At 38.2% G+C, this 27,724-nt stretch overlaps 1 protein-coding gene and 1 long non-coding RNA gene across 5 annotated transcripts in view; one reads left to right on the top strand and one right to left on the bottom strand.

Moving 5' to 3' along the window:
* alkbh3 (alkB homolog 3, alpha-ketoglutarate dependent dioxygenase) overlaps positions 1-27,715 on the bottom strand; it is a 37,126-nt gene extending 9,411 nt beyond the window's left edge. The window contains exons 1-10 of one of the 3 annotated variants that reach the window (XM_062420570.1): positions 27,640-27,715; positions 26,833-26,918; positions 26,104-26,213; positions 25,981-26,015; positions 25,809-25,856; positions 24,598-24,701; positions 22,506-22,594; positions 22,006-22,215; positions 20,288-20,386; positions 15,749-15,887 (exon numbers count right to left, since the gene is read on the bottom strand). In XM_062420570.1, coding sequence (XP_062276554.1) covers positions 15,762-15,887; positions 20,288-20,386; positions 22,006-22,215; positions 22,506-22,594; positions 24,598-24,701; positions 25,809-25,856; positions 25,981-26,015; positions 26,104-26,213; positions 26,833-26,908 — 897 coding nt within the window. In that variant the 5' untranslated portion in view covers positions 26,909-26,918; positions 27,640-27,715 and the 3' untranslated portion in view covers positions 15,749-15,761. Of the gene's footprint in view, positions 1-14,411; positions 15,888-20,287; positions 20,387-22,005; positions 22,216-22,505; positions 22,595-24,597; positions 24,702-25,808; positions 25,857-25,980; positions 26,016-26,103; positions 26,214-26,832; positions 26,919-27,599 lie in introns of those variants that run through there. The other 2 variants (XM_062420568.1, XM_062420569.1) reach the window with 2 other exon arrangements.
* On the top strand, positions 12,011-12,296 carry LOC133981460 (uncharacterized). Of its 2 annotated transcripts, none has more exons than XR_009925302.1 (3): positions 12,011-12,053; positions 12,093-12,222; positions 12,257-12,296. It is a non-coding gene; the product is annotated as an uncharacterized LOC133981460 (long non-coding RNA). The 2 variants fall into 2 exon arrangements; XR_009925301.1 differs by having other exon boundaries at positions 12,022-12,069; positions 12,110-12,222.
* Positions 27,716-27,724: the final 9 nt, after the last annotated feature.

Below are 27,724 nucleotides of genomic sequence, written 5' to 3'. Positions count from 1 at the left end.
TTTCTTCTCATGTCAATCACTTCAAAAGTAAACATTTTTGTGCCTCGTGGCAGTTTTGTTGAAATGCACACGAGAAGGAAAAAGAAACAAGGTGGACAAACCTTAAGTTTGAACTCTGAAGTCTGAAAACAGATGTGGTTTATTTTGATATTATTACTAAGTTTAATTTAAGCTCAGTCACTCTGAAATATTTGGGAGAGGACACAGTAATCACTGCTGCATACGGTAATATCACTGGTGACATCAATGACTGACGTAAAGAGGCAAAGAGTGACGGGACGGTTTATTGCCACTGCACCACTTCCTCAAACCAGCCGCGGCAAAACAACCATAAAAATAGTTACTTATATGAATCACAGAGAAAATTAAATAGACATATTTGTGTTTCTAACTATCTCTGTTGTCATTGGTGTGATCTCTCTACTGAATTATTGTGCTGTATACTAACAGTAGTGTCGCCGAGATATAAATATTGGAACAGTAAAGTCTGTTTTCTGCAGTCAAGAGACAGTCAAGTTGAGTGTTGAAGCATAAACAAACTTTGCCGAGCTGTGAAAATTTATCTCACAGAAGTATGAACTGCTGTGTAATGTTTTGTCATCTGATAAACTAAACTCATGGATCTATTACTCAAACCAATGTTTTGTTTTATAGCGTAAAAGATTGCTCAGCCTGTTGCTTCAGTGTTTGCGAGTTCATGTCGGTATCAGAGAATCAGATTAACGTGAAGGCAGCCTTTGAAACTTGAATATGAAGACATGAGTCATATATGGATTACAGGCACAAGAACAAAAATTCAAGTCATAACATGTTAAAGTGAAACACTTCTTCTTCCAACGAGCTGTTAATAGACGAATAAAAGATACAAGATGTTCAACATAAGGACAAAACAATAAAATCCTGAAATCTAAAAGCACATCACCACAATTGAAATAAAAGATAATAACACCTACATCAGAATATGAGGACCATTTGGAGGCTAACATAAAACGACACTGAAGATTTCATTATAAATCCATACATAAGCCCTAACCTGAACTCTGAAAGCTTCTGAAAAGTTATAGCTTAAAGTCGATGAAAGCGTTTTCCTTATAAGGCATACAGGATGTGAATTTTTAAAGACACACAGGTGTCAGGAGGGTGATTTATAAGTCGGTGACGTTAACACGCGCTTTAAAATCTGATCATAACCCATAATCACAGTCAATGTCACTGTGGGCAAGGCAACACGTACACAAACATCAGGAAAGTCAGAGTGCCATCCTGCTAAATCACCTTGTAGGATCACCGACACATCGGCACGTAAGTCAGGCAGCGTACGGTCAGTCGCTCTGAGGTGACAAGTTTTTTGCATTTCTGAGGATGACCTAATGGGCTTTCCCTCGCTGTGTCTGCAGAGTTTTCAGGAGTTACGTTATGGCTTAAATCTGCTCATGTTTCGTCACGCATTCCTTGGCTGACACTTCAGGAGGGGTCAGATGAAGACCAGGTCATCTTATATCTTGCCTCTCTCTCTCACACATGCACACAAGCACGCACGCACACACACATTCAGCAGAGCGGAGGTGAACTTGCAAATACCATCTTGCTCTATTTTGAGTCGATTCAAGGTCACCTACGATGGAGAAAGCAGCTGCCAGTGTAGTGACATCACATGACATCACATGACATCACATGGGGAGAGGGGCAGAGGGTCTGTGTAAGAATGAATATGTTTTACAGGCCCGTGTGTCTGCACGGACTCGATTTTCCATTTTGTGTCAGCACCCGTTTGATTCAGTGTGTACAAGTTTTATGACACTCACTCTCAGCGAACGGGAAGTCTGTCGAGCGGAGAACTTAGTAGGACAAGTGCTGCGTGTTTGTCCTTCGGGACAGCTTGTTTTTCTCCCTGCCGAGGCTACATGTGCTGTACACAAGGACATCGTTTTTTTGGCAAAAACAATGATCAGACAACCCCTTTTGCTGTTGTCGTATCTGTTAAACTGAATTCAAAGTAGATATTGTTGTTAAAAGTATCATGCAGTACAGTCTGAATTAGAAAATCACTTTATTTTCCACATTTTATTTCATGTCCTGCTGTGAAGATTGAAAGAGATGGAAAAAAACTGACAATCTTGTTGAAAATTGTTGCAGTCTATGTATTTCCTCGTGTGTGGGTTGGAGACAGTGGCATGCACTGCTGTCTGCTACAGTGTCTTTTATGATGATTACAGAAGGCGTAACACCTGAAAAACTAAATTTTAAGCTAAACCAAATTCCGTTGGTCGTAATTTAACATTTTTGATGGATTTAAATCCAATTTTTGGCACTTCACACAAGTTAAAGTTGATGAAAGCTTCACTACTGCTTGTTTTTCTCCCTACTTCTACATTAGAGAGGGAAGAATGGTTTACAGTTTATTTTATTCTATTTTTTATTTGATTTATTTTGATGTTTTACATTTTTATTCTAATTTATTTTATAATTATTACCATTCTATAATTTTTATCTTCTTTTTGAACCTAGTTTTTAGTCTAACTTTTATTAAACTCTATCTCTTTTATTTCATTTTACTTGTGATTTGTCTTTTCAATCTCTTTTAACCTAGATTTTTATTCAAAATGTTTATAAACTTTTTCTCGTATTGTTATTTTTTTCTCTTATTTATTTAAGATTTTTATTATAAATCCTATTTTTTTTTATAACATTTTTATCATTCCTATTTACTCTCATGTGTCCTTTGTTTTTGTTCCTTCAACATTTTTGTTTATTTTCTTTCTTTTGTCCTTCATCTACACTTGTTCGGTCTTATTATCAGTCATTCAACTGTAAAGCACTTTGAACTACATTAACCTGTATGAAAGGTGCTCTATAAATAAAGTTTGTTTGAATGATTGATTGATGTGAAGAAAGCATCGCTATTTCTACTTAATACTGCACAGAGGGCTTCACACACCAATTAAAACTATGATACCATACCTACTATTGCATGACTTTGGGAAATTAAACCAAACATACTTTCATGCTTCCTGCTTTGCTCTAGCCTAACCTATATCCTGTATCCAACAGCTGATGGCATTTCGGGGAAAACACTTCCAGCAGGGAGCATGACCAGAACCGGCTGAGAAATAATCCCCTCCAATCCTCTCCTTGATCACCTACACCGCCCTTCTTCCATCCCAGCAACCACAAACATACACACACACATACACACACACACACACACACACACACACACACACACACACACACACACACACCACACACACACACACACACACACACACACACACACACACACACACACACATACACACATATTAAAAGATGGGCCTCTTAAACACAACAGATCGTAGAAGAACAGGGTGGAAACTGGACATGTGGACAGGGTAAATTCAATAAACTGTCCTCAGTATTGCAGCCGGATGGTTGAGTCTCATTACAAGTCAGTTTAAGTGTGTTTTATGTTGGTTTGAAACGTTCCACCCAGACGTGTTTCTTCCTGCTATTTGTCTATTATAGTTTCTATGGCATAAACTGAATATATAGCACTCTTGAAATTTCCTTGAATTTCATTGTCTTTGTCTTTAAAGCTCCACAAGTTAATATTTCCATGACACCAGCTAACAAAATTACTACATGTAATATGAGAGTGCTCCCTCGAAGTGACAATGAGCTTATTAAAACGTACCAAATAAGATTTTGGCGAGGATCAGTGATACAATGTACATATAAATATCACGGTCCTGGTTATGAAACACGGTCAGAAACAAGGGCATCGGATGGAAAAGGAATCAAATGGACTCACCGTAATTAACAAATGGGCTCGACTTCCACTGATTCCACTGCATTGGTGTTTGTGTGGGTGTGCAGTGGGGGTGTGGCAGGCAGGTTACAGGGATTAAGGCTATAAAACAGATAGACAGACGAGAAGCCAGTACTACTACCAAGAAGAGTGCTCTGAATAACGCTGGTAGACGAATAAAGAGACGGATTGAACAGAAGAGGAACAGTAAACCAGGGTCAATTCTATTTTTAAGCATGCAGATTTGTGTTTCTTCAACGTGCCAAAGTCTGTGTTTGGACACATGGGTAGGAGTTTTGGTTAAATGAATCTTAAGTGGATCTATTTACAACTGTGCTTAATGTGCTTTTGCTTCACTTGATTACAATTCAGCTGTCCAGGGTGCAACGCCAGGAAGACTGTAAATGTGATCCAGGAGACATACATGGTGACTCCACAGTTCTTTAAATCACAATCTGTTTTAAACATGATGTTTACTGTGCACAGAGAGAGATTAACCAAAAAACACTCAGCACGATTCTCTTAGCCAAAATACCTGCACCAGCAGACACTATGGTAGCCTTTAACAGTACAACTACTATCTGTACTTGTGCAGGCAAAAACGGATTAAATCAGCTCAGCGCCCTTTTTAACACACACCTCTAATTAGGGCGAACAACTGCATTTACCGTCAGACAGGATGACAAAATGTTGTAAACAACATAAACACTCATAAACATACACACCCATTCAGCGAGTGAGCAATTTAACATTAATTTGGTCTTAAATGAAGGTTTGAAAGTGATGGTTTCGTAGAAGCACTTGTTTTAAACTCTGGTTTCTGAGAAATTTACAGCCACATTTTAATATTACAGCTGATATGAAAACTTCCTCCATCAACTGCACTTCACATATTAAGCTACACAAATTCAAATAATCAGAAATGAGTTTCAGATTTGGAATAAAGTGACACTCTTTTCTGCATTTCTACCTAGTCGTGCATTAAAATCTGCACCTTCTGGCATCATATCTGTCACACTCTGACAAAAATTACGAGACTATATCTCCCATTTAATGCAGGCCTTTATTCATTGGGAATTCAGGAAAGAGAGAGAGAGAGAGAGAGAGAGAGAGAGAGAGAGAGAGAGAGAGAGAGAGAGAGAGAGAGAGAGAGAGAGAGAGAGAGAGAGAGAGAGAGAGAGAGAGAGAGAGAGAGAGAGAGAGAGAGGGGAAAACCCATTATCCAGGACCACAGGGTCACGGGGTGAGGAACACGCCACAGGCTACATTCCCGTACTGGCAGATCACCCTGTTACCCACCGAGATGGGCAACCTCGTTACCATGGTAACCTAAATGTCAGGGGACCACATGGAGGAGGGGGAAACCAAAGTTGGGAAGTCACACAACAGCTCAGGTACTGTATGTCTTCCCTGACTCACTGAGCATTAAGAGTGTGCACAATTATAATTATTACAGCAGAAGTCATTACGGTGACATTAACATGCTGCGATTATTTCTTGCTGAACAGCAGCCGGGCAGAGTGACTGTGTACAGCATCTCACAAGGGTGCCTGTACAGATCAAAATTAAAACGTATGTAAACTGACCTTATCTGTCTGTGTTCTCACTGCAGACGCTGCACCAAAGTTTGTTCATAACATGTTTGTCAAGAAATTCAGTAACTCTGGTGTCAGACTCGACACACCAAGAGGTCCAATCAGGCCCACTGGAACGCTTTGCAAAGTATGAAAATTGCAAAAAAGTCATTTTAATTTTTCTGCTGCTTCAGAGGTTTTTTTTCTCCAACCTGACCATCATATTTATAACATTCATATATTGTACGTCAATCAGCAGCTTCTGTGCAAAATAATCTGTAAATAACTGAATATAGTTGAAATTGCCCTCATTTTTCTTAAGACATTAAGAAGAAATTATTACTGTTCATCTACATAGATGGTTTATTATAGTAAAGTTATAACATGCATATTATATAGTATTTGGATGTTATTATACAATGGTTTTACTGGTCCGGCCCACTTGAGATCAAATTGGGTTGTATGTGGCTCTTGAACTAAAATGAGTTTGACCCTCCTGCTCTAAACTGTCTCACCTGTAATCTCCCTAAAACCATAAATCATTTTTATACAATATGTAAATGTAAAGGTTTAGAGGTGCATTACTTCCACATGCCTCTGCTCTTTATGCTCAGTTAGGCTAACTGCATCGTAACTCGAGCTCTGAACTTAACAAACAGTCAAATTCTTCTTCTGTGTGTTTTTTACGCAGCATTATCTACTGTTCATGCTACGGGGCAGCCCAGCCAATTCTGACACATAATGATGTTTTTTAACAGTCAGTTTTTGCTACAGCTGTGTCTGAGAGGTGTTAATTCAACTCAATGATTTTTGAGGAAAATGTACAGTTTTTTACTAATATTGCGTTGACTTAAAAAGTATAATAAAGTAATCTAATCTAATGTTTTTGTTTGTATTAATGCTATATTTCATGTTTCATTATGCTATTATTTGGATTGCTTTAGATCGGAGATGCATCTATCATATTGTGTCCACCTCCTATATGCAAAGTAAATATGCTGCACCTGTAACATCAACAAGTATCTGTTTCATCCTGCTTTAAGAAGTAATCCACGGTCATTTCCACAACTGTAGATAGCATTAAGGGCTAATTACCATTAGCTGGCTAACTTGGCCAGCTAATGCTTGCTGGCTAAAAACCCACAGCACATTTAATTAAATAAAGTAGTCTGCTTTTATACAGCTATGTTGACTGCAAGACATCACATGCTTGATTAACAACACTGGTTTAACTTCTGTTTAAAAATACATGAGATGACAGTGGAAGCAATGCTTGTATAGATTAATGAACAGTCATCATCTGGGGCGGACCTGGGTCCCCTACTCTGTCTCTCTGTCTCTCTCTCTCTCTCTTTCTCTCTCTCCCTCCAGTCAGTTAAGACACCGCAGGGACAACACAGATATTTATAGACTGAGACTTGGAAACTGGGGAGTATTCCCATCCAGGAACACTGTGTCTGTTTACACTACACGACTCTGTGCACCCAGAGATACCCTAATTGATGTTTTAAAGTCTCTCAGATAAAAAAAAAGAAGATTTTTGTTGTTGATTTTATATGCAATTAAATATTCTAGCGGGGGTCACAGATCATATTTACTGCATTCAAACACACGATGTAAAGATATGCAGGTCTTTAATTATGATTTAATTAATTGCAATTCTTTTTAAACTTGAGGTTGCACTATCTGTCTAATTGCTCTTATAATACTTTAATTGACAGAGAGGGTATTAACCTACCGTCCGGCTGTCAGTAGCTTTGAGAACAAGTGTAAGTGTAGCTAATGATGTGTTGACAGGACAAACTGTTGCTAATGGACCCACATCTACCTCTTTGAATACTTACCCTATGTATAGGTATCATAGCATAATTAAAAATGTATTCCCTCCTCAATCTGTTTGCAGTGATAACACGTTGGTGACACATTACAATCAGTTCTCGTGATGCCTCTAATGACGTGTCTGTTGATATGAGATGAGCGCCAGCTGCTAAAACTCACACAGGAAAGACGTGACTTCACAAGCAGGGTGGGGAGGGGCGGACATCAAAAACAGTGGGAGAGACACATTAAGAGCAGCTGAGGTCAAGTTTTCCATTATCCTAAAATTAGAACAAAGTATTAGAAAATTATGGGGTCACACACTTAAGCCCAAATTAAGGTTAGTTTTTGTTATTATTATGAAGTTTATTCAATATTTTCAGAAGTTTCAGTTCATCCTCACATATTGCAGGATGTGTAGCTTCATCTACTAATCCAGGAAAACATGTTAAACTGTCAACTCTATGACCATGTATTTTTATTATTGATGATGTAATTTTTTTGAATCATCATTCTGATTTCTTTTTTTTTTACGTTCTTATTATTCTCTGTGTTTTTCCTCTGTGTGAAGCACTTTGGATCAACCGTGTTATGTTTTAAGTGCTATATAAATAAAGCTGAAGTTGAAGTTGAAATAATATGATACTAAATCACTATCACTGGAATCATCATCATATTGTTTTGCTCAGTTTTTTTTGTGCTAATGAGAAACTTGCTAATGCTCATTTAACAGGCTGCTTTTCATGTTTAAATGTTTTGTTATTATGTCACATTTTCTCTTCTCGTTTCTTGTAATAACATGATTTTATCTTGTTATATCAAAAAACGGAGAAATTTGTTTTCCCATTAATGTATTCTGGCAACTTTCCTATGAAGTTAAAGGAAAAATCAAGGTAGATATGTCTCATATGACAGCTACAACTCATTTTGGGACTTCTAAGGAAAAAATAATAAGGCAGTAGCGGGAAAACACACAATACATGCCAAAAAATACCATTCGTGATCGTCAACTCATCCTCAACTCCTGTTCCAACGTTTCATCATTGTGTTGGCTCACTGTGAAAGAAAAAATAGTCACATGGGTGGGAAAGTACACACTCCATGCTTCCAACGAAGACAGAAAAATACTGTGAAGAAAGCAAGAAGTGTGGAAACCAAAGAGGAAGATGTGCCTGTCCTCATATGACCCACAAAATATAGTCAGAATATTTTGTGTTTCAATGATTCTCTGTGAGTTGTGACAATCAGGGGACGTCAATTCAGCAGCTAATCTCAAGTTAATGTACGTATTTACAGAGAGACACACAAACCTATTTATCTCTCACTAAAGAGAGGCAGCTGCAACATGACCTGAGCAACATAACACCGAGACCAAGCTGGATAAAAGAGAGGAGAAAAGGTGATGGAAGACAAGAGAGGGAGAGAGGTAGAAGATGAAGAGGCTAAAAGGTGAAAGTAGAAGAAGGAAGAGAAGATGAGGAGGAGGCGCAGTAGAGGAGAGTGACCTGCAGTCATGAAGCTCAGGGGAAGGGAGAGGAACGGAGCTCGGAGGGGGTGGGGGGGTGAAGCGAATCGGTCAGCTCGTTCCCAGAGCAGCTTCCCAGTAAATCACAGCATGACCTCAGACAGACTATATTAAAGACACACGCCGTCACACACGCACAGGCAACAACAAAAACAGGGAAAAAAAGCACATTTACTTAAAAATACATGGTTTGTGTGTAAATTTTTTAGATATGCACACAGACAAAACAAAACATTTCACTGCTTCGCTCATTCACGCTCTGTAGAAGATGCAGGTCAGCCTGGTCACTAGTGCTGCTGACACATTACTGACCTGCAAACATCCTGCCTGCAGACAAACAAACTCATCAGCTGTTTTCTTTTAAATGGACCCTTTGCTATTTAACTGTTTAACACGCTGCTTATCTTCCATGCAAACATCAGTTAATTAGCACAGAAACACACAAGTATATAAGCAAGTAATTGGTAGTAAACCGAAGCAGAGGACGAATAAAAACGATGAAAATCTGTACAAAAATGTCATGGTAATCCATCCAGTAGTTGTTAAGATGTTTCAATCAGGACCAAAGTGGTGAACCGAACCTACAGACGTAAGTAAGTAATGGCCAGCAAGGCCTGTAAAAACACATAATTTCTTGTTCAATCTATGGTTTCCCTCCAATTTACGACCTCCGTACTCCTCACCCACTACTCCTCCACCACTGCCCCCTCCCATCGGCTCACCAATAAATGCTCCCAGTTAAAAACCAGGGGTGATGGGACATTTTCCATTGTTGGCCCTAAACTGAGGAATAGCTTACCACTCCGCTCATTATTAGAGCTTCCCTCGATACTGATATTTTAAAATCTAATCTCAAAGGGTGCATATTATGTCTAAATTTATATTCTGTGGCTTAACCAGAATATCTTTACATGATTTACGACTAAAAAAATCACTCTTTATTTATCTCATACTGGACTTTTATAATAAGGTCGGATGAATCAGTGATCTATTTTAAATTCCTTCATAAAACATGCTTTTATCTGAGATCCCTTTTCCTTGAATTGCTTTTATCTCCTTTAAATATGGTTTGTCTATTCTTGCTTTTTTCCTACAATTAAATTATTTTTTACACACCTTTGGTTTTTATTTTCACAACTTTTCCCCCATTCTTTACACAAAATGGAAACATTAAATGCATCCAAACATGATAAATCTGAAATATGAGAGTGGACAATGTGAACAACCTTAGCAACGAAGGCTACGGGACGGACGGCTGTTTGTGGGAATACATCATCAATCTGACGTCATCATGTGGAGGAAGTAGAGTTAACATTGGAAATGAAGCGTTCAGAGCAGGCTGCAGTATAAGTCAAAAGCATAGTTACGCTTTCAACTCGAAGGCAGGATTTTTACATATGGTCTCCACAGGTTTTGGACTTTTGATCATGTTTAACAGACATCCAACATCATAAAGGTGTAAAAAAAACAAAAAACAAACAAAAAGCCACAAAGTGCACATAGATCCCCTTCAACTCTTCTCTTTTCTTTGGCTTTTTAAAAAATCCTCATGAAGATATAACTTGGTCACACTTTGCTGTGGTGCTTTTATGATTTTATCCAAATTAATTTCTTTTACTCCACACTTTTATTATAATTTTTTCTAATAGTGCTCTTAATCAAATTAATCGACTGAACAGGCAAATCTAAAGTGTCTCAAAGTCAAACTGAGTGGTTTGTCACACTAAAACAAAAAAAAACACTTATATTTTACTATGAGTGTTTCTGTAGAGCTTTAAAGTGCTAGTTGAGAAAACTTAATTAGCTTCCACACATTTCACCAGTTCAGCAACATCGACATATTGTGCCGTATTTAAACACAGGCTCAAACAGCTGGTGCATCACCTCAAATTGATTACACAAGACCGCTACTTCATTTCAACATTATGTAACACTGTTGCATCTATACTTAATATACATGGTTATATATTCCCCACTGGATTAATTTCAGTTGCATTGGGATCAGGACATCATCATGCCAGGCAGTCTTTTTTAAAGCTCTGTAATCAAACGTGATCCAGGAGTTTACGGTTCATTGTCCACTAATGTGAGGCTACAGAAGCTGGTGGCTGGAAATCCGGTGGTCACAATAAATGGCCTAGACAGGAACGCTGCTGGACTCAGGCCTAATTGGGTGTGATCCATACAGTGGCTCCATTGGCTACAGAGAGAGTTAGCATTAACCACGGCTCACATGCAGCTCCCAAATGTTTCAAGCTCTGCACAACAGGTGTCAGGATCTGGGACAGGCAAACAGCGTCTAACACGGTCATTCCCGACAGCTTGTTAGTTAGCTATGGTGTCACATTTGAGGTTCCTTTCCAGGCAGGACGGAAAACACCAACAATAACAAAACAGGGTCGGGAAAGTGCTGCTGGTACGGGAAGAAAATGTCTAATTCTGGTTGTGGAGTGAGAATTCAGACAGATACATTACAGTCACTAAAGTCAGACTAAATCCACGTGAGCATTTTACACTGAGGAGTCTGTGTACTGTACTTATAAATCAAACAGTAGGCCCAGTTAAATACATTTCATATAAAATACAATGAAAATAATAAATAGATTTGTTTTTAGTTCTTAAATATCTCCCTGTTCTGACTGTGATTGTGATTATTATAATTATTTTGAAGCAACCAGTGAGCAGGTGCAAAATTAGCAACCCTGGCCAAGTTGTCTTGAAAATGAGCCACTGTCCTTAAATGTTCGGCCAAGATCTGTATCACATGAAATGATGTAATGTTCCCCTCCGGTACAAAATGTCCCAATCTGCAATTATGGAGGATCGACATCAAGGAGCCAGTAAAAGTTGGGCACAGCGTGGTGTGTTTCTCACCTGCACTGCACCTACAAAAGGCCTCGGACCTGTTACACAACCTGCTGTACTCACCGCAGGGTATTCCTCATTAACTCCCTCCTCTCACACACACACCCACCCACACACACACAGAACGAGAGTGGCATTGGCTGAACCAGTTATACAATACGAGTCTCTAAATATCCCTGCATATACTCTAAAAAGCTACTCTTAATCCTACAGTCTACTATATCATCATATGTTATAAAAGGTGTTTGTTCGGTACTAATGGAGGAGTCAATCCCAGTTGGGGTAAGATTATAGCTTTCACAGCCAAAGAAGTTGTCATGGTTACAGGGACTGCTGCACTGATTGAAAGTTGCATGGAAAATTGAGTTACTCAAAGGCTGCAGTGAGTTTACAGTATCTTGTCAGCGTCAAGCGGTGCTTCCTTTTCAACAATACATCTTCTTATAGAGTAACTTCACACTAAATCCACAGTTTTATACCATCAGTTCATCCTGGTCCCAGTCTGTAGTGTTCACTGCAGCAGAATCCTTCATCCAGGAGAAAAAAAATCAAGTAATGCTGCTGTGTAGATCCAAAAAAGGAAATGAGGAAAAAAGGAAAAAAAAGAAAGCCTATCCAAACTTCAAAGCAACATCATGTTCAAACTCTCCTCAGTGTACTGTACAGTGATATACAGCTACTATTCAGCGTGTTTATTATTGTGTTTGGGTTTAAGTTTACATCCCCTCTTCTGTTCTCACTCTCTATTGCATCTGCTACATTTGCTGTTTACTTTTCATGGCCTCTCTCCTTGCTATATGTCCGACCTCTTGGTATCATACAGGTCTGAACATAGTTAAAGATCCTCAGGCAAAAATCTTTTATCTGTCCCAGAGGCTCGGCTCAAAGCATTTTCAGTCAGAGCCTCGAGTTGGTGACTTATTTTATATCTCTCCTTATCAGAGAGCCTTTCCTGATTTTACTTTTACTGCTTTATTCATGTATTTTGTTTCATTTTGTTTCTTTAAAATGGGACATATTATTCTTTTTGTGTATTTCTGTTACTTGTACACTGTTATGATGTTGGATGTCTATGTTAAAAATGGTCGAACATGAATATAAGTAATGCTTTTTCTACCTCCCTGATGAGCTGATGTTGACTTGCTGTGCATGCAAGAAAGCAAAAAATCTGCACACTGCAGCTCCCAACGCAAGTATATTCTTCACACTAAAATCTGAAGAAGCATGTGGATATCCTAATAAATCTACCTGCTCGTCCTGCATGCCCATAACTGGCCGTCAGCTAAGATTGTTCCATGTGCTGTTGGTGTTGTCCCACTCTCATAATACGGATCAGATTTGGGCTTGAACGTGTATTTGAAAAGTTGACATTTCGAATAAAGAATGAGGAAAAAGTAGTGAAATCCTACTAGATTACTACAAGAACTTAATTAGTTTGAAAAGTGAAAAATAAGCCACAATGAATCTGTCCACTGAAGTGCAGTTAGAGACATTTTCTCATCTGAGAGGTTTAATCAGCTGCACTGCTCGGTACAGAGTGACACAGGCAGGCTGATTATATCAACATAGAACGATTCTCAGCCTTAAATCCATTTGATTTTATCTGCCTTTCTCACTTATTCTAAGGCTCTTTGTACCAGTCTTGTCTGTTATAACTTCTCTGTGAACCACAGGACTATTTCTTCCAGCCAGTATTTCTCCTCTAATAGACTGTTAAGTGCAACATGAAGCTTCAGTATCTAAACAATCTTTTTATTTCCCAACTGTTGGGAAAGAGCTGTTAAATCACACCTATCTATGTGTTTACCAGGGAGATCGTTTGGCTATGATGAACACTTCAGATTGGAGCAATACCACACAAACAGCTATTAATAAACTACATAAGGGGGCAACTGATATGATCAGACTTGCACCAGGGAGTTGATATTACATGACCAGTGATCCTCATTTCTAAATATATCACCAGGAATTACCGTTCAGTGTCCAGAGTCTCAATTTAATCTGTGATCCCCCCTGTTTCTGCAACAAGTGAAGTATAATGCCTCAATGAAAAAAAGAAGCTAATCTATATAAAGCCTGTATGTTTCAGTCATGTCTTCTGTAGTTAGAAATACATTTCTTTTTCTGCTTAATCAGCTGAACAGAATCAGCCAATGCTATAAATGACCCAGGATTATTTTTACATCATGCATGCTTCTTTTAAGAGAGAGTGTGTGAGTGTGTGTGTTTGTAGGAAGGTGGGGTTTCAATTTGTGAGAGTGAAGAGGTAATAATTAAATAAAATCTACACATGCTGTTATTTTTTCCGCATATTAAGTAAGTGAAAGTATTTGCTGTAATTATTAAAGCAGATGATTGCAGCATATTCTTTTTGTGTTTGCTCTAAACTCAACACATCGGATCCTGAGATTGAACGATGACTATGAGGTTAAGGCGCTGACTCACAACCTTATTATGAGGGTGGTAACATCATAGCACGTGATCTTAATACGACCACAGTATAAACAGATTAAGAACCTTCTATTATAACAACATTATCGCATCTTTTGGGTATGATTACAACAATGCTTACATAATTTCTCCACTCAGAAATCCTGGAGCAAACTGTTCACTGTTTTCCTAAATTTTGCAAACATTATGCACAGGTTGCAGTTTATTTATATGACAAATTTCATATCACAACTTGGTATTTTGTTTAAACCTGCCTGTCCAAGATACATTTTTAACCCATCAGTAATGGGATGTTAAGAAAATAATGTTTTCATTCCCATTGTATGTATCAAATAAGTTATTCTAAGTTCAATCAACAAAAATCTGTTTTTTTGTGACACAGGACACAATATTCCACCTGAACATCAATTTTTTATTTCAGAATAACAGCAATCAAGAACACCATTGCAACTCTTTAGTGTTGGAACATGAATAAATAATATAAGTAAACAGAATATCTCAACAAGGAAGTGGTCTGTAAAAATGCATTTAACTCAATTCAATTTTACATGTTAAATGGTAACTGTTGACAGGTATGGAAGTGATTTACCTCCGTTAGTTGTTGCTGACACATAACTGCTTCCCTGTCTTTCAAACTTAATTTTCACTGCATTTTTCACTTTTAAATGCAACCACGTTGACTTGTTTTTTTTGGGGTTTTTTTTACAACACAAACTAAAAAACTTACAGTATTTCAAAAACAGTTTTGTAAGTTTATCTTTGGATGCTGGTTCTTGACAAATCAGATGCTTTAGCACAAAAATAACTAAAAAATAACCCTGCCTCTTGAGCGAACAGGTCAGATAAACCCTGTTCAACATGACAATTAAGTAATTTCAGCCCTAATGGAGCTGTAATAGCCTAAGTGGCCACTTAACTCGTTTCTTCATTTTTTTATGCTCTCTCCAAAAAGCAGTCCAACACAAACCAGGCTGGAAATCATTAACTTTTCTGGGCATTTAACAAACAGGCACATCTGTGTTGTGTGCTGTACAGTGAGTACTCAGCACATTTCACTGAGTGTCATGACATATATTGAAATGCAAAAACTGACTTTTCAAACCACAAGACTAACATCCTGTTTAAAACAATCTAAATAGGGGTCATGTCTGATACTGACACAGAGGAGCTTCCAATGTTTTGGTGTTGGCAACTAGAGCAATGAGGGCTGAGGTGTCTGAGCCAGCGTCACCTCTTTGCTGGTTGATCTGGAAATGCTTTTTCCCATCCAGGACTCATTTTATTCACCACCAACATACATGATTCCTGAGATTTTTAGGTACAAAACATCCAGACTGAAGACTTTTTTTTAGATTATGGTCTTAAATGAGCATGAGCAACATTACTGTCTGTGCTGAAAAAATTAAATATAGACAATGTGACATTTTATCGCTTATTATCACCCATTCTTCTGTTTGGCTATTCTGAAAACACTGAAATCTGATAATCACCACTGGTTGCGGGTTTGCTGTTATTATGGTTCAATTATGTAGCAGGTAATTTTAGGCGGAGCTGCAAACTGTTAAAGTTGGATGAAGCTCTACGTCCTGCTGTGCTGTGGCTCACTGAGCAAGACGATACAGCTCACATGCTATGTTCTAACATTTGTCAAAATCTCTAAGTCACTTATTCAGTCAACCATGAGATGTAGCAGTATCTGTAGGACACAGTTTCCTCAGCTCTAAGTACCTCTGAGGGGAGTTTATGGTTGCTCGGCTGTGAAGCGCAGCTTGGTCCCCGGCCTGTGGCCCTCCGGCTCTGCGTAGATATTTCTGAAGGTCAGGTTGATGCGTGGACCTCGGTCATGGTACTCTTTAGCAACTTGATGCTTATGGGACAGAGATAGATAAAATAAATATTTCACGTTTACATGTCAAATATTTACACGTTTGTCTCGAGCAGGTAGCAGCTTATGTGTGACACACATCTGCAGCATCACGTGGCGTCATTTCACATCAGAGCACATACCGAAATGCATCATACAGACAGGAGAAGTACTCAAGGCACAGTAGCCACACCCTGTCTCCAAGAAATTACATTCATATACAACTTAATTGTTTTCCCAATTATTCTGCAATGTAATAGCTGCCTGGATTATGTTCATAGGTAATGTGCTTCAAGTCACAACAGACTTTTTGAAAGTATTTAACCAAGACTGCAATCTTTCTCTAACCAAGTGCTGCCATAAGAAAGTTTAACACTGCTGCAGTTTTAACTAGCGGATGTTATACTGCAAAATCAGATATTTTGATGGAAATAAAACCAAGTAGTTACATTGGCTCTGAAAATTTCACTATGTTCAATATCAACATTTTTGCAACTTGCGAAAGAAGTTAATTAACATTTTCTCATTATGTTGAGAGAAAATGCAATTTGGCCAGCATTACAATTTTAACAAAAACATATTTGGTGTTTAAATGTATGATTATATGAGTGTAATTTCTAGGAAGGAGGGTTGAGCAGCCAGAATGTGATGATCTGGGGAAGGAATTAGATTAAAGTCATCATTTGTCATACATTGCTGAGGGATTAGACGGGGCACATGATGGTTATTGCTGGAGATGCTGACTGTTTTTATGTGAAACCAACCTGTGACTGGCTGAAATTACAAGCTTTTCTTACCCAAAAAACACCCAAAACAAGGGTGAAATGATAGCTTAATGTCAGTAAAACCAACTGTTCTTGGATTTTGGTTGTTTAGTCATTAAAATTAAGACTTATTAAGTGACAGGCTGTCTATCAATCTTGTGAATCTGATATTGTCAAAGCATTGTAAAGACTGTATAACTGCTTAATTCAAGATGAAAGAAAATCGAATATACATATTTGACACACTGATACACAAATGGGACTAAAATTAAAAAAAACACACAAATATGAGATCAGGACAGAAGATTTATATTGTCACGAGTTTCCTAAAAAACAAGGCTATTTTTGTGTTGCGGTTGACCTCTGCACTCCATACACAGGACATCCAGACGATGTCACAACATACGACAAACACCATTTCTTTTACCGTTTGACATGTGGGTTAAATGTCGTGTTTTGTCATCCTTTGCAAAAACAGCGCTAAAATGTTCTCTGGAAGGGCACAGACAGCCCCACCCACCCGCTCCATCGTGTCTACATCAAGTATGTCTTAAGCTCTGCACACGAGACCGTCTTGTTTTCCATTAGTGCATGTTGTGCCCCCAAACACACACACACACACACACACACACGTACCCTCTCCTCCTTCACCTACATCTCTCAAAAGGAGGTGATACAACAGTGTCAAGAGAAAGAGTCTGGAACAGGCTGAAATAACCCTGTATCCTTTTTCAAACAAATGAAATACTTTAGCGGGATTGACAGGTTTAGTTAAATATTTAGCACTCACTTCTAAACCCTTCTGCCCGAGCCAGGAGGTTTTGTTAGGCAGACTTTGACTGCCGTGACAGAGAGAGAATTAATGGCTGGTGTGATCCTCTTTCTCCTGGCAAGATATTTAAAGGACAGATGAAACCTTTGTTGAGGTACTCAGGGAGGCGCCACCATAAAACACCTGTGACCTTCTCCTTTTTTTCCATTTAGGCTCAACCTTCTTTCACAGTGTAGTTCCCCCCTTTCTTTATTCCACCCTTACTCTTTGTTTTGCCCTCACTCTTTACTTTTTACATTATCTAAAGACAATATGTTGCTATAGTAGAAATGACCACAAACAAAAGTCACTTACTGTGTCAACCTGACCAAGAGTGCCATGATTTCTATTACTGCCCATTTTCCAGTTACCAACTGTACTCTGTTCAGAGGGCAAAGATGTCCTCATCATTATGTAACATTATGATCCTAATAATGACCGATATGTAACTATAATAATCATAGAGCAAACAAATATACTGCAGAGTTCCACATGTCTCCTAAGCAACTAAATAAAAAAAAAACTGAATAATAAATCAAACAAATGAATCGCTAAAGTAATAAATGATGGCTCCACAACTTCTCAGGTGCAAGAACATAACAGGTGAAAAGTTGAATGGAAAATACCATATTCTGATTTTTTTTTTAACATTTGAGACTGTGTGTTGGACACTATAGTCTTTAAACATTGTATAACCGTTTTATTTACATTTAATGCTTGGAAATCATAATTTCTACCTCTCCTCACAGACTGTTTAGTAAATTGCTGCATTTCTCTTTCAGATCTTTCCATTATTCCCTATTTTTTATGACACATACAATATATGAAGTTTGGTCTGATTATTTGATGTAATTAGAGGAGGAAACCTAACAGGAAGTAAATATTCCTCCATTTTTTTTAAACTGATAAAAGTAAAAACTAAGGGAGTGCATTGCAAGTTTGAATTTACTTGCATCTAACTTTATTTGCCTAAATTTATTTCATTTTGTTTTGTTCACCTACTTGTTATTCATTAATTTCCTGTAACATATAATCTGATTCATTATATTTTATATAAAGACAAAGTTTTTTAAAAATGTACAAAAAACAATACATAAAATAAGCCTTTTCAACATACATGTACTTGTAATTTGATCTTTAACATTTATATGCTTGCATTGTCCTAAATTTCCCCCAAATGCTTATAAAACATGTGCAAAAGACAATGATCTGTACGCTTATCTTATGCCAATTTTAAATGTCATTACAAGGTGTTTAGCTATGAATATATCAGCCTAAGATTTAACATACTTTAGGAATAACCCCTCTACTACAAGGTGTCTGAGCTGTCCTCCCTTCATCCTCAGCAGCATACCATTCTCAAACTGGAACATACAGACTTGCCCCCATTGATTTTCGGCTTGACTTTTGTTTATTTAATTTTTGTGCTCAATGGTGAGGACTGATTGTGTTTCTGCCCCTTCTTGCACGTCTGTTTCTGATCTGTTTTTCCTGCGCAAACAGGTAAGAAAAAACATATAAACATAATTAACTTGACCTATTTTAGTCAGAAGTGGAGCTTTTTTCCATTGACTCTTCCAGACCCTAAAAACATTTTGTCCTCATGAAATTCAATTAATTGTAATATATTCACTATCGAGTGTTATCCTTTTTCTTTCACCAAAAACCAGCTACACACACACACACACACACACACACACACACACACACACACACACACACACACACACACACACACACACACACACACACACACACACACACACACACACACACACACACACACACACACACACACACACACACACACACACACACACACACACACAAGACTTTCCCATCCTTTCTTTTTCATGCACTCATACGGACCCAGCTGCTGTCCCTGATTGTAAAACAAATGACTCTCATTATGTTGAAGCCCTGCTCTTCTCTCCGGGCCACTTCATCCATCCTCGCTGTCTGCCCGTCCGTCTTGAACACAGCTCTATCCTCTCACGTGCGCCCAGTTGGAAACAATCATACAAACATACACATGCTGTCAGGGACAAAGCAGGTCAGGTGAGGACTCACCTCACCTGGAAAGATTAGGTTTGCAGGACATGAGTATTTACTGTAAATGTCCGAGGTTAAGCGAGGTAAAAGTTTACCGTTTTAATATTCGTTAAGTAATAGGACAGTTTTGAGTAAAGTCTTCGCTGGTAAGTCTCTCAAGCAAAGTGTGTTCTATTAAATGTTAACCTAAAAAAATGTCAGTAACAGAGCAAAAAAAGTTAAATAACTTAGCAAAGAGACTGAAAGGTTGGAAACTAGAAACTGCCTGATGTTTAATATAATTTCCTGAGTTTTGCCAGAAAACACATCATAATGTTTATCCAACTAATGTGTAATTGGAAATGAAGCAAGAGGTAATCCAGACAGGGCTTTAAGTATTAATATATACATTTTATAATATTCTGTGGTCGTGATTCAACAACAATATAAGAAGCTGATGAAAACCTTTAAATTAGTTGTTTTAAACATGTGTTTTTTTCCCAGAAAGGAATCATGTGCTGCACAGGACGGTATGTGATTTATATGCAAGTGTTTGGTACAAACAGAAAAAGCTCCAAGTAGTTAGCACAAGCAGCAACAGGAACATAAAACACAAGGAATTAGACACATTAATTTACTAACACTTATAGATTGATGGGTGATGTATAGTGTAAAAACACCACAGAAATGAAGATGATGCAACCAAAAAGCAGGCATTCATTCTGCCTGATCCTGTAGTTTTTATGAATGACCATTGAGCCTTGCACAGATCCTTGCATTTGATTGGTGGAGCCTACCTGCCAATCATCCTGTGTGGCTCCTTCCATCAGCAGCAGCGTCCCGTGACTCAGAGGAACCCGAATCCGCTCCACGTAGGTGTAGTCACCATTCTCCTCCTGATACATAAAAAGGACACAGAGTTCAGCACATTGGATAATAATGAGTTAACACACATACAACTGGTATAATGTACTCTCACAGTAGTTGAAACACATATTAATGCATACAAATTAGGGAACAGAAAGCCAAAACCAAAAGTTAAAGGCTGTTACTGTACCTACAAAATTACTACCACCTGCCCACACAACTCATCTACATCTTAACTGATGATTCCTGCCACCTAAGAAGTGTTTAATCCAGCACTTGAAATAACAGACAGCTATTAAACACAGGCCTCTGAACACTCTGCCAAGTTCAAACACAATACCAGACTTAAGCCTTCCCCTGTGTGTCCAGTTTGTCACTCATTCACATTGGCTGCTGCTCTGGCCACCTGTTTTTAGTACGATTTTCTGAGCAGTTCTGCAGAAAATAGGCTCTTTAACTGTGAGCCAAGTCTAACTATCAAACTAACTCAAGAAAAACAACAAGAAAAGGTCAGAAAGACTATGTGCAGGGTTAGAGAGGGCCAAGTGAAATACTTTTTGAGACCATTTTAATGAACAGTGGGAGCTGGATGTGAAGCCAAAATGAGAGAGAAACAATGAACATAAAACACTTTCTAAATTAAATCAGCAAGCAAATGTTCTGCAACTATATATAGCAGTGTAAGAAGATGACCAGGACATTAAGTCTTCTGAAGCATAATATACTGCTTATATAAACAACACATTTGGCATGTTGAATCCAGTCCTAATGTGAGAATGGTTATATATTTGGAGAAAAGTAAATCAGATCAGACTCACAATAAGCCTGTCACAATAATTATCAACTTATCGTACAATAATGTAATTATCGTCATCATCATGTCTTTATATGGACTTATCGTGTGATACATGGACATGGCCTTGACCTTTTTTTTTACCTCAATATTGCCACACTTCACATTAGCAGCTAAGAGGCTATTCATGTCACATTGGCTAAGCAAGTAGTGTCCTCCATTCCTCACTGTGCACGTCCTGAGTGGAGACTGCAGAAGTGAGCGGCGCCGCTTATATGGAATTAAAGGTAAATAATAACTCCTATAATGGCAATCTGTGTTTTTACAGAAGAGTAGCGCCCACTCTCCAATTCCACCCCCCACCTCCCTTTTGCATTATTTTGCTATTATATTATTATATCAGTGGTATAAAATAATCTTCTAATGACAATAATATCACTTATCGTGATAATTGCTTCTATAAATTGAATCATAGTCAATATAAGTTGGCTTTGTTGACAAGAATTTAGAAAAAAAACCCTCTTTAATGTCAAAATGAAAACAGATTTCTACAAAGTAATGTCATTTAATTAAAAATATATAAGTGACAGATTAAATATTTTGTGAATTTTGGTCAAAAAAGCCAAATTATATTGACCATGATTCCATTTATAAAAGGAATAAAAGTGGAAAACATCCATGGGGGTGAATTATTTTTATAGGACCTGTATTATCATTATATCAGTGGTATAAAATGATCTTTAAATGACAATAATATCGTTTATCACGATTATTTCTGAGACAATATATTGTCCAATAAAAGTAGTAATTGTGACAGGCCTAGACTCAAATCTTCATGCCATGCCATCGTCTCACCGGCGGAGGCTGTTTGCGGAGGCTGAACACCCTGGTGTCGCCGAGACTGAGGGAGGCGATGGTGGGCTTGTCACCCAAGGTGGCCTCGTCGTCACTGTGCCAGCCGATGCTGTCGTGCCCGTCCCGATACAGGTTGCACAGCAGGGAGTTGAAGCTGCATCTGCTCACCTGTTCCACTGTTTCGCGAAGGGTTAACAGCAATGGATGCCACTGTGGGGGGGAATGAAAAAAGAAAACAAAGACAGTTAAGAAAATAATAAAGCAATGGAAAAACAGGCAATTTAAGGAAAAAAAACACTATATGTGGAAAAAGGAAGGAAAAGGCCAGTGTGAGCTCAGCCTTAAAGTGAAGTAATCTCTCTTAAATCAGTTATCATAGGAGAAAGACACAAAATGTTGTGAAAAAAAAGAAATTGAGACACAAATAAGGAAGAAACAGACAGTGGTCTAATATAAATGAATGAAAGATGGTGTATGAGTGTATAATGTGTTTATCTAACCTGATTGTTAGCAGCCATGGTGGAGCGAGCGTACGTATAGGGCAACTCTCCATACCAGCAGGTCAGCCTGGGCTCCTCGTATGCATCGCCTGGACCAGCACGTACACACACAAAACAAATGACATCATCGTCAGGGCATTTACAGCCTCACTCTGTAACCAGGACTTTTGTAATTGCCTGGGGTTCTTAAAATTAAATCCCATAAATACCGTACTTACAGTTGCCAACAGAGTGTGCTGATTACGGTTGTAAAGATTTTCCATATTGGATCCAACTGTTTCAATACTGATACTAGAACAACACTTTTTAAAAACACCTTAGTTTGGGTAATATAAGCAGACAACAAATTGCTCTGTGGATCCATGTAAATTAAGAACTTTGCTTTGATAAAGGCTGTAGTTCTTTATCACTAAAGTTAGAAAGGTTTTAAAGGAAATATCTGAGGTAAACAAAAATCTGAATATGAGTTTGATGCTAACTTCCAATAATTGACACTTCAATACTTTATATTATGTAAAGTAAGTACAGCTGAGGCTGACGGGAATGTGATTATTTCTGCATTTATTCAAACTTAAGTATTGGACATATTATTTATCAGAGTAATTACACTTCATCCTGAGGGAGAAATGAATATATGTACGGAATTTGATGGAGATATTTCAGTCTGGATCAAAGAGGTTGCCTGTCTGACAGACACTGAGATCCCTATAGCCATGCTGATAGCATTGCTAAAAACAACTGATGTTCAACATCCAGTCGTAGTCCTGATGTCCCAAAATTAATGTGGCAGTGACTTATTGATTGATGAATTAAATGAGACTATTCTTGTGGTTCCCATTAAAGTGATAAAGTGATATTCCACCCAAACACTGTAACGGGCGGGAACAAACATGCTCAGCTCCATCTCCATACTGCCTCGGTAACTGGGTCACGACAATTTCAACTTCAAAAGAGGACGGATCCACTCTGTTTTCACAGCTCATCTCTGTTTTCCTGAATGACAACGATAAGTAGAGCAGAGAGCTGATTCAGTTTAGCTCTCCGTGTGTTATTCTCCAAAGTCAACACACACATGGACAGTGATCACCGGCTTTGTCACTAAAATCTATTCCTAGCCGAGAGAAAAGTAAACATCTGAATCCAGTTTCTCTCTATTTGTCTGCCTTGGTGTCCCTCTCTCTCTTTCTCATGAAACAACCAGATCTCTGCCAAGAGCCTATTCTCCGCTATTAGTGTATTTTGGCCGGCCCACTGGTACAAGAACACGGTGAAACCAAAACAAACCTCTCCAACAACCATCACTTTTTATGGCACTGAATTATTCAGGGCCTCAGGAGCTAATATTTATAAATATGTGTGGTCATTCGTCAACTTTTAAAAGCCTTAGGCTGTCTATAAAAAGTGTTATCAGGGGGGAAAATATTAACAAAACCTTAACCCATTCACAGGATCCAATTTAGAGCCCTGAGCAATGATCGGAAAAACTGAATCAGTGAGTTGGAAAGAGTTTCAAATCAAGATTAGATGAAGGGCCGAGAATGTAGAAAGGGTATTCGGTGAGGGGTTAACACCCGTTTTCCACTGCTTCCTCTTTAATCTAAATGCCAGATGCACTTTGTTGACAAAGTCTGAGGACTGATAGACTGAGGATTACAAAACCTGTCACACTAAAAAACACTAACTCGTCTTCATCGTGCTGAATAAACACATGACATGGACAAGAGCCAGCTGAGAGAAAGGTTGACTTCTGGGGCAAAGCCTGTAGTTTTGCTAATGGTGAGTGATGATCATGGCTCGTGTTGTTAACATTTTGTTGTTTGCAGATGGTGAAATTTTTCATCATCTCCTTGCATGCACGTGACAAATCCAGACGCAGACACGTTTGTGAAATAAATTTATAAAAGGACTGTGCAGCCTTGGCACAGTTTTGCAGACAGAAAGTTCAACACTGCATTGTAATAAAATTAGAACAGACATGAACCCAACAGCAAAGAGCTGCAACGGGGAAACCCTCTTCACCCTCCAGCTTACATCATAGGCTCACATTTCATCCCTTCCATATTGCTCAGTGTTAAGCCCCCCTGGTACCCACCCTGTCTGATGTTGGTCTTCTGGGACCAGGGAAGCTCTGCTAGCAGCTTACTGAACATCCAGTCAGCCTCTTCTAGGGAGAGAAACCCAGGCAGCAGCCGCAGTCTGAACAGACGGAAAGACAAAACACATACAGACTAAGTTCCCAGACAAGAAAGGTGGATATATATACACAGTATGTAGCTCATAAATTAAGTGTGTGTACAGGAGAGTCGAGAATGGCCGCGGCCCTGGTGGACAACAGGGTTTAAGGCGCCGACTTTGAACCGCAAAACCCCAGGGATTGAGTCCAGCTGGGAACCTTTTCCTGTCATCTCTACACTGTTGACTCTCCAGTAAAGGCATGCAATTACCCAAGAGGGGAATAAGGATATACGAGTCATATGCAGAAGACTAACCTTTTCTTTCATCAGACAAAGCTCCGTCAATAATAGAGTCAAAAGTTCAACATCCTCTTTCAGTTGAACAACAGTATAATTGCTTTTTTTTTTTAAGTCCACCAAAATGTTCGATTAAAGAGGCAAAATAATCACACACAAATCTAATTTACCAGAGTTTGGTAATGTCTTTTTAATGCTTACATATTGCACATGATCTAAGTTTAATGAAAATATGCAGCTAATACTCTGATGTGGAGTCATGCAGAAAGTTTCACTACTGCAAAGAGTGATGAAGCCACTTGTTTGTCGCCTCCCCTTTCTCTTTTCATAGCACATATTTAATACTTGATCAAATTTCAGGCAAAGAATCTCACAAAATCAATCACAGAATGTAACTTTTATGGCTCGGACTGTTGGACTTCTTTCTCTTGGCTGTCTGTAGGTATTTTGGTCTTGATTAAAGCATCTAAATGCCTAAAAAGTAAATGGAAACATATTCTGGTTGTCCTTTTCACTTAAAGACCAGTTTTCCATAGAGTATGTGCATATTACTACATTCAGTATATATTAAGAACATGGCTCAGTCCTATGTGTCCTTGTGGTTACCATAAGTGAGGTATGTGGCACCACTAGAGGTTATTTAGGTAATGTTTGTGGGATGACTGCCATCTAGTGGAGTTTAAACTCAATCACAGATTTGTCGTCTGCTCTCACGCTCTGTGTCGGTACCGTTACCCCACTGATCCTTCCCTTCACTTTCTATTTGATCTAATTGTCTTTCATCTACACTTTCCTCTGAGTGAGATTCCCTCTCTTTTAAGACTGTACTCACCTGGACACTCCTGATGGTGCATGGCTGATCTCATAATCACCTGCATGTCTGCGCAAAGCAAAATGCTGTGAGTTAGTCATCCTGTGAGCAATGTTTACGCCACAAAAGACACAAATACATGATAAATGACCTGTAGAAATATACTGAACAAAGATAGAAATGTGTTACTTACTCTATAACCTTCTCTGGTGGAACATCTCTAATTGGCTTTGATGAAGAAAATACAGATAAAAAGAATTATTTAGCACTTCAACAAGTTGTAAAATTCTAATTACACTTGTTTTTTTCAGACTACCTTGGTGGGCTGGTGAAACTCAAAAGTGTTCGGTGTTTTCTGTGAACCACATCCCCAAGAAGCAGGAGCTGGGTTGGTACTTTTGGGTTGTTGGTTGTTTGGGACTGCAGCTGTAAAAAAATAAATAAATAAAAAGCTGTTTTCTACATATAATGCATATTAATAGGACTTAGTAAAATAGTACATTTCTGTACAAGTCTGTTTTAAATCAGTAGTCAGGTGCCCAAATGAAAACTGAAACAGGTTTTTCTTGCTGTAATAATTCCTCTGTTCCTCCTGTTCATACTGACCATTTGAAGATCTTTTCATAATATACTTACAATGTGCAAATAAGAATTTAAAAGTTTGTCTGGCTATTATGTAACTTCAGCCGTCCAAATGAGTCGAATCAAGTCGGTATTTTTCAACATTACAGTCTTTTTAGTGCCAAAGTCCATCTATTTGTTACTATACTTCCACCACAGCTCAACAGGGAAACACAAAGAGGGAATTTGATGCTAAAAGACTGTAAATGTGTCAGATATCCACTTGATATGACTACCTCAGACTGCTGAAGCCTCATATACGCTACAGATAAACGTTTAAATGCATTTCTGCACAAAATAACTGTGGATACACTGTTGATTTTGGCCCTTGTCACTTACATTGAAAGCATGTTTAAAGGGGATCTTTGAATAGCCTGTATGAGCAGGAGCAAAACTGCTGAACTGAACCTGTCCTTTAAATTACCTGAAGGTCTTGGTTGTTTTGGCTGTGGTTTGGCCCAGGAGCCCTGGACTCTGACACGCTGACGCTTATCCGACATCACATCACATCTGTACAGTGAGAAAGGGAAAAAAAAGTTTTCAGCAATGTGAAATTGTTACAGGCTTTAAGTTAACAGTGTGTCCACACAGTCATTTCAAAGTTAATGTGAAGCTTATATGAGGCTTCAGCAGTCATATCAAGTGGATATCTGCCACATTTACAGTCTTTTTAGCATCAAATTCCCTCTTTGTGTTTCCCTGTTGAGCTGTGGTGGAAGTATAGTAACAAAAAGAAGGACTTAGTCACTAAAAAGACTGCAACTTCGAAAGATATCTACTTGATTTGACTCATTTGGACAAAACTGAAGCTTAATAATAGCTTCATATAAACTTTTAAATACATTTCTGCACAGAAGTAGTGGTCTGCCTTGTCCCCTATCACTTACATTGCAAGTGCATTATGAAGGGATGATCTAATGGTCAGTATGAACAGGAGGAATGATTACAGCAAGAAAAACAGGTGTCAATGCTAATTTTTAGGATCTGACTGTTTTATAAGACATGAAAGACTTGAAAAAAAATGGGAACCTGTCCTTTAAAACAATATTTTTTTCTCTCAATGTTTGTTTTTTTTTATAAGCAAATGATTTAATTAGCATGACACCGCCAGATGTACAAACCCTTTAACAAACTCTTCATTATTCAAGGTATTCAACTTTGTAAATGTCAGAAATTAAAAAAAACAAATACCTGGTTGACTAATGTTGAAACAAGTCTTCAAATTACTTACCTGTTTGACTCATAAAACACAATAATACTGCTGTCAGAAATCAAACAGCTTCACAGCAGCTGGGACGCAATGGCTGCTGTGTGTC

This window comes from Scomber scombrus, chromosome 6 (genome assembly GCF_963691925.1).
Source record: "Scomber scombrus chromosome 6, fScoSco1.1, whole genome shotgun sequence".
Lineage (NCBI taxonomy): Eukaryota > Metazoa > Chordata > Actinopteri > Scombriformes > Scombridae > Scomber > Scomber scombrus.
This window is presented reverse-complemented; position numbering and strand designations above follow the sequence as displayed.